The 12,002-nt window shown below is 41.9% G+C and overlaps 1 protein-coding gene across 1 annotated transcript in view; it reads left to right on the top strand.

The window, feature by feature from the left end:
- The window catches only part of gria1a (glutamate receptor, ionotropic, AMPA 1a), a gene marked incomplete at both ends in the record, with an annotated part of 99,001 nt that extends 87,288 nt beyond the window's left edge, over nt 1–11,713 (top strand). The window contains 2 exons of the mRNA XM_080035859.1: nt 7,375–7,509; nt 11,546–11,713. Coding sequence (XP_079891985.1) covers nt 7,375–7,509; nt 11,546–11,713 — 303 coding nt within the window. The remainder of the gene's footprint in view (nt 1–7,374; nt 7,510–11,545) is intronic.
- Between the last annotated feature and the right edge of the window lie 289 nt (nt 11,714–12,002).

Below are 12,002 nucleotides of genomic sequence, written 5' to 3'. Positions count from 1 at the left end.
ATCCCTTTTTAGTGTCTTTGGGGATATGTTCAGTTTGAGGTCATTATCTTTTGTCAAAACATTGAACCGAGACATCCGTGTTGCCATAAGTGGAGGGTAAAGCAGTGTGCCGGTTACCCAAAGTGATATGGTAATACACATCTACCTGTACTGCCTTAAAGGGAGCAAGCCAACCCAGCTAGATGAAGTATTAATGCATATCACTTTTACTCAGATGCTTCTAATGATGTTTATGTGTGTGATTGTGTGTGTGTGTGTGTGTGTGTGTGTGTGTGTGTGTGTGTGTGTGTGTGTGTGTGTGTGTGTGTGTGTGTGTGTGTGTGTGTGTGTGTGTGATGAAAAGTGTTTGTGATGTTATCTTACACTGTGACAAGCTCAAGCATTAATGTGTGTATGTATTTTGCTGCTCTGTGTGTTTTTCTGCACTAATAACATAAGATAACATGGTGCGTAATATGTTATTTATGTTATTTCTTGTCCGGTGTGAAGAGTCCCAGTAAACCTAGCGGTGTTGAAGCTCAGTGAGCAAGCCGTCTTAGACAAACTGAAAAACAAATGGTGGTACGATAAAGGGGAGTGTGGCAGCAAGGACTCCGCAAGAAAGGTTAGTCTCTCTCCAAGCCCCAAAAACCTGTCACCTCACTAGCACCAACAACCAGCACCAACCTCCCCCCCCCCCCCCCACCAGTCCCCCAGCCCTGATCCTAGACCAGCCACCCTCAGCCTGTATTACACCCAGCAATATACTCCCAATGTGGATCCAAGGGGACATCAGTATTGGCCCGAACATAAAACAACTCTTTTGCAAAGATAAGAAACAATAAATATGAGATATATATATATAAGCAGACATATGTTGTTTCACATAATCTGAATGTATTTTAGTTTTTAATAAAAGATCCGTTCAATTATTAAACACAAAATAATCAACAAGAAAATATATACTTTTATTACTATTTCTATTTTATTATCATTTCTGAAAATGCTGTGAAAAAATATAAATATATATAATATAATATAAATTAAATATTTTTAATTGCAGTTATTAATTTGACCATCCCTTCTGAACAATAGCATCATCTCGACATCATCGCTACAACCATTTCCTGCCAGCATACGGCTGCCATTAGTGTCAGTAAAGCTCGACTTTTAACCAACACCTTCACTATCTTTCTGGGTTAGTCATGTTCAAAAAATGACACCACCTGACAAATGCATTAATCCATTACTTCGGTTAAATTAGCACATGACGGCAGAAAACCTCTAAAGGTTAAAGTTGCAGATGAACTTTTGCTGCAACTAATGTGGCAAAATAGTTTAAATAGTAAAGACTGTATTGTAGCAATAGTAGAAATATTAGATGAGGCATACATTCAGAAGACTCTCTAATATCAGTTTTACTGCAACATTTATCAAGGGTTTGCTAACATTAGCCACCAAACGCTACCAAACCAGAACCAAGTAAGGCTATGTTTTATTTTATTTTCAAATTAAAATTCTGATTGCAGTGGGACCAATGTGTTTTGGTTTTCTATGAAAATTGACATCTCACTTTAAAATGGGTTTACTGAAGACGTTTGGGCAACATATGTAGCTAGTATACTGAGGTATTGCTAATGAGAAAGTATAGTTTGCCAGGCAACACAACTATAAGTTAGCTTAAATTAACTAAGTATGTTCCCTCTCTGGTCATTTCAATATTCAAAGTCTGTTGGGAACTATATACAAAATAAAGCAGTCTCGTCTTTTGAGATGATACATCCAACCTTTTTTAAAAGTTTTCAGAATGTCCAGAAGAAAAAGAAAGTCTTATATTGGGGTCAGTACTCTGGTGTCCTGTTTGTTTTTCACTGATGAGCTTGTGTTGTCAGAGATATAATGTTCATTTCCAGCGTGTACATAGATATTGTGTAGTGTATTAGTTACAGTGTGTTATATAAAGCAACTATTTGCCCTCTTGGTGCGATAAATCCAAACCCCAAGAACACACACACACACACACACACACACACACACACACACACAAACACACCGGACACACACACACAGATCAGGTGTGATGATGACCTTGAGTTTCTACTGTAGATTAAATATGAATCACTCTGAAAGCAATTCGTTACAATACAAGTCCTATCCAAGGAGACAGAGTAGGAATAAGAAATATGGAAGGAAGTATAAGGGAGACAGATGATGCCATTAGGCTGCTGGACTTTGCTGAATCCTTCAAACAAGCTTAGGCGTAGAGCATTTGCATCCTGGCACCCTTTCCCAACTCTCCAACTATAGGCTACAGTGTGCATGTATGGATGCAAACACTTTCAGTCTGCTAGATTGACCCTGAATCACACCAAGTATATACTGCTGTGCTCGCATGCATCTGCACTTATCTTCTTTAAAGACGTAGTTTTCCCATGAATGAGGTGCCCCCTGTATGTGCTGGAAATGTCAGCTTCTGATCCCTGTCACAACAAGCGTCAAGTAAAATTGTGAGAAGAGTGGTAGTACTGTACGCTAAATATGAAGTGAGTTGCAGCAGCCGGTTAGCTTAGTTAAAGGCCTACTTCACCAGTGGGAATATGAAGGTGTATTGAACTCTGAGATCCTGTGTAGTATAAATGTGCAACATTTTTAGAAATCGGTGCATCCTAGTCTGAGAAAAGGCAGAAAGAGTGTTTTATGGTCTCAATGTCTAACCGTACAGTTTGCCCAGTTGTGATGTCACAACTGGGCAAACTGTAGGGTTAGAAAGTGAGACCAGAGTTCAATACACCTTCATATTCCACCTAGTGAAGTATGCCTTTAAGTTTGAAGACTAAGTACGGGGAAACATCTGGTCCCATTGGTAACACACTCCAAATTCAAAATGTCTTCTACACTTTTTTTGTTTGTTTGCAATAAACAAAGGAGGTATAACATGTGTACACCTATTAATGCTAACCGAAGCTAACTGGCTGCTGGATTTAGTAAAAGGCAAAGACAGAGGCAGAGAAGTTATTGTACAATCCCCTGGGGTTGTCTGTGTTTGGAACAACAATCTGTAACCTCTAAGTCGGCCATAGCACATAGTTTGATCATGCCCTGGTATAAAAAAACCTTATTTCCAGTACATAATCTAACTATATTACAGGCTAAATCTAAGATAAATCTATTTAAATGAAAATGTTGAGGCTAAAACTATGTAAATTAAAAGAAGAAATAAAAGCCTGCGTGTCAGTAGAGGATAAAGATCACTGGCCTGTAAACTGAGTTATCTGTAAGCTCAAAATGCAAACACAGGCATAGTTCATTAAGTGAAAACCAACTATTCCCTAGTCAAACACGAGATAATATCCTTGTTAGTCCCAATTGTTCCATGCCAGTCTCCCAGGTTGACTGATTTAAGCCCTAATCGTAATGATTCCATTGCATTACAGACTAAAAATAGGCAATGTAAGTGGGCTTCAGAATAACAACCTATAATATGGACCCAATGTCAAACTAAAGACTTGTTTGTGCTATGTCGCTGCATGAATGCATGTGCTGCGGGCTAATATATGCACTTTACCTTGACATTGTTCCTTACACATGATGTCATTTTGATTCATGTGCATGAGTATTTGGACTGAAAGGGTCTATGTTGGCAATGTGTAAAAGCTTTAGAATAGTATAAATGAGTCATACAAAATGTAATATCAGTATATATTACTTAATATCTGGGGCGTGTCTCACAAAGCAAGTTCAATTCAGTAATGGTGTCTTTGAATTGGTACCTGGTTTAACCTATGTTATTAATTATGGATACATGTGACTACTGGATGACAGCTTTGAGCGCATGCACATGTTCATATACACATCATATTACATAAATAATATATAATATAATAATATTGAATTGTATTAAATTGCAAATAAACTGTCAGTTACCTGCTGGAATTCTTTTCTGCACACCAGCTCAAAAGTAATATGTAATGACGTTAATTATACTATAATGTATAATATGCCAACAGTATAGGCTACACAATTAGTGTTTTACAGGCCTCCATTATATGTCTAACATTGTTATAAGTAATTAAAAAAATAATGCTAAGCAGCCAATTATATGTATGGGAATTAAATTAGATTGTCTATTTCTCTTATAATAGCAAAAAACTATTTTAGGAAAGATAATTATGAGGATATGTTTTATTAATTTGCTTCTGTTGGCATATAGAGAGGAGCACAGCATGAATATGATTTGTTAAATAAAAAAATACTGGATGAAGGCATGTCACCAGTGTAGCTTGAATAAATCACTTGAATCTAATTTTCAAAAACTAAAGATTATTCCCTTCTTTCTTTTTTAGGAGAAGTGTAGTCAGAAGTCTTGGTGTACAGCCTGCAATAAACAAAATGAACACACAGTCAAATTTGTCAAATTGAGTGAGCATGTCTATGAAAGCTGGACATCATTCTATACATCAGGGGCCTGTTTCAGGAAGCAGAGTTCGCTCTGAGTTAGTGGAAACTCTGGGTTTTCCGTTTCAAGAAGCAGGTTCAGCGCAACTCAGAGTCAGTTACTGCAGCAACATGTGCTGTGAGTTTTCACTTTACGCTGCAGCTCCGACTGAAGAAAGAGTGTCACTGTCACAACGCGTCCCTGTACAGTTTTAAGCAGAATCACTCCATAGAAATCTCCTTCAGGATGTTTTTATCATGTACTGATGATTTTATGTTTGATCGATCATTTATCTGAACAGTAGCATAGTTCTCAGCCCTTGTGTCGTTCGTATAGGCGGCCAACTAACACACCGTGAACATGCTCTACATCAGATTAATAATGAATTATTAATTTGTATTAACGGCATTTTTTTAACGTCTGTGCCACTGAACAGATTTCTGTCATTCTGGAAATGTAATTCTGCGGCTGCACGCGATCGTTACTGTTCACCTGTGTGATCCCAGTCACAGACGAGCCTCGTTCAATAGCCTCATATTAATAGGACTATAGAAATGATTTAATCGTTTAAACTGGGACTATTTGAGGAACATGGATTTGGTTATAAATCAATCAGGCTGTACAATGAAAACTGTCGCCTAATTTGTCTGACGTTAAAGTATTTCACTCCCCATGTAAAAGGAGCGACAGTCTGTTCACTGGACATGATTATAGCTTGCCTACATAATACAGCGAACATATAAAAACACTGTTAGCTATGTTGTGCCGCGCCAGCTTAATACATTTGCTGCTGCTGATATGCGTAACTTTTTTAAATAGGCGATTGCTTCTAATGCGGAAGCGTAATGATTCTCTTGACAAAAAATGTTTGCCCCGTTTTTTTCTGAATTGCCGAGGTGATTAGATCAGATTTATGAGACAATATCCCCGTTAATTCTTCTCCGTACCATAAGCCCATTCGTTAACATACTGTATCTCACTCTATGGGAGGAGTGGAGGAGGTTTTTTTTTTGTTGGAGAAGTGGAGAAGTGGGAGGATCAAGCATTTATTTCTCCTGTTTCCATGGTGAATCATGTTATCAGCGATCCATTGACGATGGCTTTTATGCACACGCTCAACCCAGAGTTAACTGACTCTGAGTTGAATGATCCAACGCTGATCCACTGTTCTGAAACCGATAACCCAGAGTTGCTCATCAACCCTGCGCTGTGAGTTGACCAACTCAGAGTGCAGGGTTGAACTCAAGAGTTTGTTAACCCTGCTTCCTGAAACAGGCTCCTGCTGCTAACCACTTAATGTTTTCTAGAAGTTTCAAAGCCAGAGAGGCACAGCCTAAACAAAAAATCTGTATAATAAATATTAGTAAGGTTAAGGTCAATGCAGTATTTTGTCCCTACTTGGATCCTGTTCGGATCCACACTTGCTAGGGTTCCAATTGTTAACTTGGACAAAAGCTTCTTTCATCAATTTAGTTTTTGTGTAAATCGAAAGCCAGAGATAGATTATACAACTAACATAACATTTGCTATCTTTGTGAGACAGGCCACTAAATGGGATTTTATTGATAATGTGTGTTTTTTGTGTGGAGTTTGAATGTATGTTACCTGTCTGTAATTGTCTTGTACTTTACATGTCTGTCATGTGTCTCTTTTACCCCTTTCACACCGCCGCAAAATCGGAGCTAGAGCCCCGTTACCGTAGAGCCGTTTTTTTGGTTTCACACTGCCAGAGAGACTGCTCCGGGATGGAAAAAACAGTTCAATCTCAGCTCCAGGATTGAGCTAGGCTAGAAAAATGTGAACCGCCTACGTCAGAGGCCAGGGGAGGGATTATCCTGACCAACCAGACCAACTCACACCTCATGCCCGCCATATTTAAAAACACTGCTACTACCAGACGTAACATAATTACCGAACGTAGCGATCAAATCGACCGGCGAAAATACGCTGTATGGGTCCTGTTTGGTTAAAGCAAAGCAAGAGGCAACACGTGTAAAAATAAGACGTATCCGCTGCTGTTGTTTTGCTTAAAGCTAGCGCTAGCTTTAGCGTTAGCCACGAGAGCAGTGATGTCTGGCGACATACACAGATGTTTACAATGACGTCATTACGTTGCTCTCTTGCCAGTTCTGGTCGGTGTGAAACCAACCGGTTCATAAATGGTATAAGGCTGTAACCAGTTTTGAACTGGCCCCAGCACCAGCCTGGAGCTGGCTCTTTGTTGCTGTTGGTGTGAAAGGGGTATTTGTGTGCCTGATTCATCAGGCTCTTCTGTACGCTGTATGTGTAGCCTGGTGAGACCAGCCTTATCTTTTCACATTTGTTTTTCTCCCGACAGATCAATCTGGACTTTCTCCAATCTAGGTGGGGAGGAGCCCGGCCCCATCCGATAATGGAGGGCAGCCTCTGATTGGTTCATGTAATGATCAATGTTGCCTCCAGTCAGACCAGGCCCTCCCCACTTTCCATCCGTTAGCGAAAGGCAGCCCCTGATTTGTTCATGTAGTCGTTGACGTCAACATGGATTGTTGAATATACTCTTGATATGACTCACTAGGCTAGAATGACAATCAACCAATTCAGAAGCTGCCTTTTACTACAACGGAGAAACATTAGGTCCCGATTAATCCTGGTAATTGATAACTGGGCTCCTCCCGTAGGAGAAAGTCCAGACTGATATGCAGGAGGGAAATGAAAGAAGCTTGGCGAGATCAGGCTGGTTTCGCCAGGCTTCTGTATGTGTATGTAAAGAAAAGTGTGTGTGTGTGTGTGTGTGTGTGTGTGTGTGTGTGTGTGTGTGTGTGTGTGTGTTGCGTGCTGTTTGAGTCCTTGTGACCTTGTGACTACTATTTGTGAAACTGATGTTTGTCTGTAAGTACTTCTAGCTAGAGTGTTTTGCCTTGATGGGCCCCTCACTGTCTGCTCTCCCCCCCCCCCCCCTCACCTCTCTATCTCTCTAGGACAAGACCAGTGCTCTGAGCCTGAGCAACGTGGCGGGCGTCTTCTACATCCTGATTGGCGGCCTGGGCCTGGCCATGCTGGTGGCCCTGGTGGAGTTCTGCTACAAGTCGCGCACCGAGTCGCGCCGAATGAAGGTGTCCACTGCGCGTGCCGCTGCCGCCTCAGCCGCTCAGGCCTTTCACTGCGCAGCCTTAGACAGTGGTGCTAGCGCCCCCTACACTGAGCTGCAGAGCTACGGCCTGTACGCCAACAACACTGTTAAGATATAGAGGGGCACAGAGCACGGCCATGGGGTAGGGAACGCTGTGATCAAAAAGCCATGATGATGATTGATGATGATGTCATCCGCCTCCTCACCCTCACCCCCCCACCCCCCTGTCCATGTAACCGTGATCACAGTAGGGCCTCTCCAGGCTTCCACCGCAGTGCAAACACTCACCTGTTACCTCTCTCTCTACCTCTGCCGCTCAGTTCTACTCAGTGCTGTTGAATCACTTGATTTTTAAATTGCCCTCATGCCTGTTTTCTACGTCTCTAAAGTTTACATTTAGAAAATGATATGGTAAAAAGAAAACATGAAGCTTCCATTTGATTGTCTTTAAAGGTCACATTTTATGCCAAATTCAATGTTTCATGTTTTTTCAACATTACAGGAATCTTCTATTTTTCTCCACCATATGATGTCATAAGGGGGAGGCCACGCCCCCCATTTCCAACCTAACTTAGCACTACCTTCAAATGTGATGAGCTGCACCCCCAGATACCCCTGAACCGAGGGTTCCGTATGTAACTACGGTTCTATGAATTCTGGATGACCGCCAGAGGCAGTGCTTAACACTGGTTATTTTCCATCTCACGCATGTGCAGGTCGAGTATTTAATATCAACAAATTCACATCTGACTTGGGATAACGTAGGGCAGCCCCGCATATATAGGCCCACCTTACCCTCAAATATGTCCCTTGAGTGACAGAGCATCAAGCATAGCCTCTGGAGATCATTCAGAATTCATAGAACGGTAGTTACTTACGAAACTCTAATTTTATCTCATTCTTACTGACCGCCAGAGGCAATACTTAAGACTGGATGACTATTACCAATGTATTCAAGAGGTATTAATTTACCCACCTACATGGAAGCGCCTAAAGGTTCCTGAAAAACAGCTGCTGCCACTGCGTGGAACAGCTACATTGAACCTATAAAAATGGGCAAAGGTGCACGGTGTAGCTCCTCTGGCCGCCGCACAAATCTCAGAGAGAAGTACCTGAGAGTTCCTCTGTGCCAATGATACCACGTTTTTTGCAATGCTAACTGGAAGGGAAGCTCTCTGCTTTCACCGTACACGTCTTTGTGGCTGCCATTTCAGCCAGGCATTTCAAAGTTGATAATCAGACAGTCTCACTCTTTAGTGACCTGGTTTCTGAAAGGATCCCAGCGGAGGAAGTTCCCTCAGGGTTCCCTCATGCGACCTGCCTCTGGTGTCTGGAGGCCTCCCAGAAGCCCCTGGATCGAGCACAGCTAATATGGCTGTCAGCAAAGGTTGCCTTTCTTCTAGCAATCGTATCAGTCAAGCGTGTCAGAGGTATTTCCACCAGGACTGTCTCCACTCCTGGGCATCACTACGAGGACTGACTCTAAGTGAGCCTTACACCACTCTGCTAATATTTTCCACCTGTTAGCATTAAGTGCTTGTGAGTCCATGATGGTTTGGACTACTTCCTGGTCACATGCCATTAGGAGTGGATCAGGTCCCTCAAGGGCCAAACCCATAGCTCATAGGATGGGCCAAGGCATCCTGTCCCATTGGAATCGTTTCTGACAGAGAGAACCAGAGAGGGCAATGTGTTGTGGACTCTGAAGCAAACAGATCCACCTCTGCTGTGCCACATTTGCTCCATATTTCCTCTACTACATCACGGTGGAATGACCCTAGCAGGTACATGGCACTGAGCCTGGAAAAATAAGAGGAAGTCCGAAAACAGGATCCCCTTAATTGACTTAACTGTAAAGCTAACACAGAGAATACTTACCTTAGCAACCACAGTCCTTTGAGGACAAATCTGTGGCTACAACCATGAGGTTGCAGGGCTACCAGCAAAGAGTCACCAGCCATTCTTATTTTTTCTCGATTATTTACTTTCAACCTGTATTACCTTATTGGCGAGAAGATACAAGGGACATCTTTGAGGGTGACGTAGGGTTATGGGTTATACAGTATATGCAGGGCGGCCCTACGTCATCCCAGGTCACATGTGACTTTGTTGATGTTAAATACTTGACCTGCGCATGTTGAACACTGCCTCTGACTGTCAGTAAGAATTAAATAAAACTTGCAGTTAGATTAAGGGCCAATCAGAGCACAGTGGGCTTTTTTTAAGACGGGGCTTAATGACACAAAACAAAGGCTCTAAAACGGGGCATTTCAGAAAGAGGCTCAAAAGACAAGAAGCAGCAATGGCACTGTGTGAAATATAAAGGCTTTTTGGACATTTCACCATGAAAACTGTTGAAATCAATTTTACAATTTTGAACCTAAAATTTAGCATACTATGTGACCTTTAAAATAACTTTTGGACATCACTGAAAGATCACCTTTGCAAACTATTACACTTTGTTGATAAATACATATTTGTTATTTATATCAGTTATTTCTTATTATCGATAAAGAAGGAGCTAAGAACTTAAGTGGCTTTGTAAGCATTACGCGTTTTATTTATAGACTGCAAAAGAGTTGGGTTGAATTCCATTATTGCAATAATCTTGTAGGACACATTCACCAACAACGACGTTCTAACAGCTATGAAGGCAATTTGAATCACAGTGGAACATCTACCTACCTCTGTCGCTCTAAGCAAATCTCTCCCCTGCTCCCTCCTCTCTGTTTGCTGGCTGTTTTGCAAAATGCAGGGCCCATTGTAGTTGTAGATAAACATCTTTTATATGTATACCATAAGCCAGGCCTGGTTCATGTGTACCCTCATCGCTTTTAACCTAGAAGAGTCTCAACTCAAACTGCTGTATGTTCAGAAAACACTGAAAAGTATAAGGACTTGTTGCACTATAACTGGGAGAGATGTGAGGCTTTGACAGCTATTAGTTGTCTGCTCCATGGATCCATTAGCAGAAAAAAACTAACCTTTGATTCATTCTTCCAACATCAAAGTCTCTCCTCGTTGAGATGCTCTTTCATGTGTACACAAAGGGGGAAAGCACTTCTTCACTTCTCTTGTTTTTTGATCAGCCCACGTCGAGGCACCTGATCAGTATGCTGATGAGATGGGCTAGACGTCTATTAGTCCAAGCGCTTGCCTCCATACTGTTTGGATTGAGAGAAAATAACAATGCCGTTCCAATTAGAGGCTGGTGTGTTTGTCCAATCCCCACACAGCACTCATCGGGTTCCTCCAGATTGTACTTAATCAGCGCTAGAATAGAGGGGTCGGAGGGGACACGCCAAAGAGGCACATTACAATACACACACATGCATCACACTTTCGCTCTGCTCCTCCTCTTACAAATGAGGACATCCATGCACGTGGGCCGGCGCTGTGGTTTACCACCCACGAATATATCACTCAGGCGCAGATAAAGAGGGTGAAAAAACCTCCTAACGGTTCAACCTGCTCTTGAATATCTTGGCGTGCCAGGCAGCAACACATTCAGATGGTGACATACACAGCTGCTAATTTGCATATAAGCAATGGAGAGCGAAGGCATTGTAAAGAACATTCTGGCTGACATTTTCCTTATTCTTCTATAGCGGAAATACATTTTAAAGGAATAGTTAAAAAAAAGATATATTTTTAGCTTTTTGCCTCACTCTCTGGCCCCAAGAAAGGGTGACAGAAAACCGTTGCTGTAACCGTGCGTGCATTTTCGATATAGAAATCGAGACAGGTCGCTCATCCAAGGTTAGCTAAACTCAAACAGGGGAGGGGAGCAGGTCAAAAGATAAACTTCACAGCAAACTTAAAACTGTTGAACTATCCCTTTAAATGTCCTTAATTCTGTGCACTGCTATAGCTCTTAACTGTTGCATACGCTTTCTCTGTTATCTGTTCTGATCAGGACACAGCGTAATGCATGCATGTGTGTAATCTGTGTGAAATCTCTGTGTGTATACTGACAGCAGCCTTGTGTTTTTTTTTTTTTTTTTTATATTTCCAAAAAGCAATCCATCAACGACGCCATGCACTGCTCCACCCTGACCAGGATGAGTGGCAACGGGTCGGGCGGAGAGAACGGCCGAATCCTCACCCACGACTTCCCCAAGACGGTGCAGACGCTGCCCTGCATGAGCCACACAGCCAGCCTGGGACTTGGGGCCTCAGGCATGTGATCACCAACGTGTGCTATGGTGGGCTAATGGAGGTGGGGGAAGGGCAAGAGAAGAGCACATAGACTCTATACTGACCTCCCAACAATCCAAGGCTGTCCTGGTATGACCCATTCACTCTCCTGGCTGTACAACGCGTTGCCCCCAACTTGAAAAAAAAAACTTTACCTTTTACTGCCAAAATGCACTCTGCAAAACAGACTAACACTCCTTACAAAAAACTACCAACAGAGACTCTCAACAACACTCTTTTTTTTAAATAAATGGATGTTCAAGAAAAAAAAAAGAGGAA

This window comes from Ammodytes marinus (genome assembly GCF_949987685.1).
Source record: "Ammodytes marinus genome assembly, chromosome: 10".
Classification (NCBI taxonomy): domain Eukaryota; kingdom Metazoa; phylum Chordata; class Actinopteri; order Uranoscopiformes; family Ammodytidae; genus Ammodytes; species Ammodytes marinus.
Note: the sequence above shows the minus strand (reverse complement) of the source record. Positions and strands in the feature narration are given on the sequence as shown.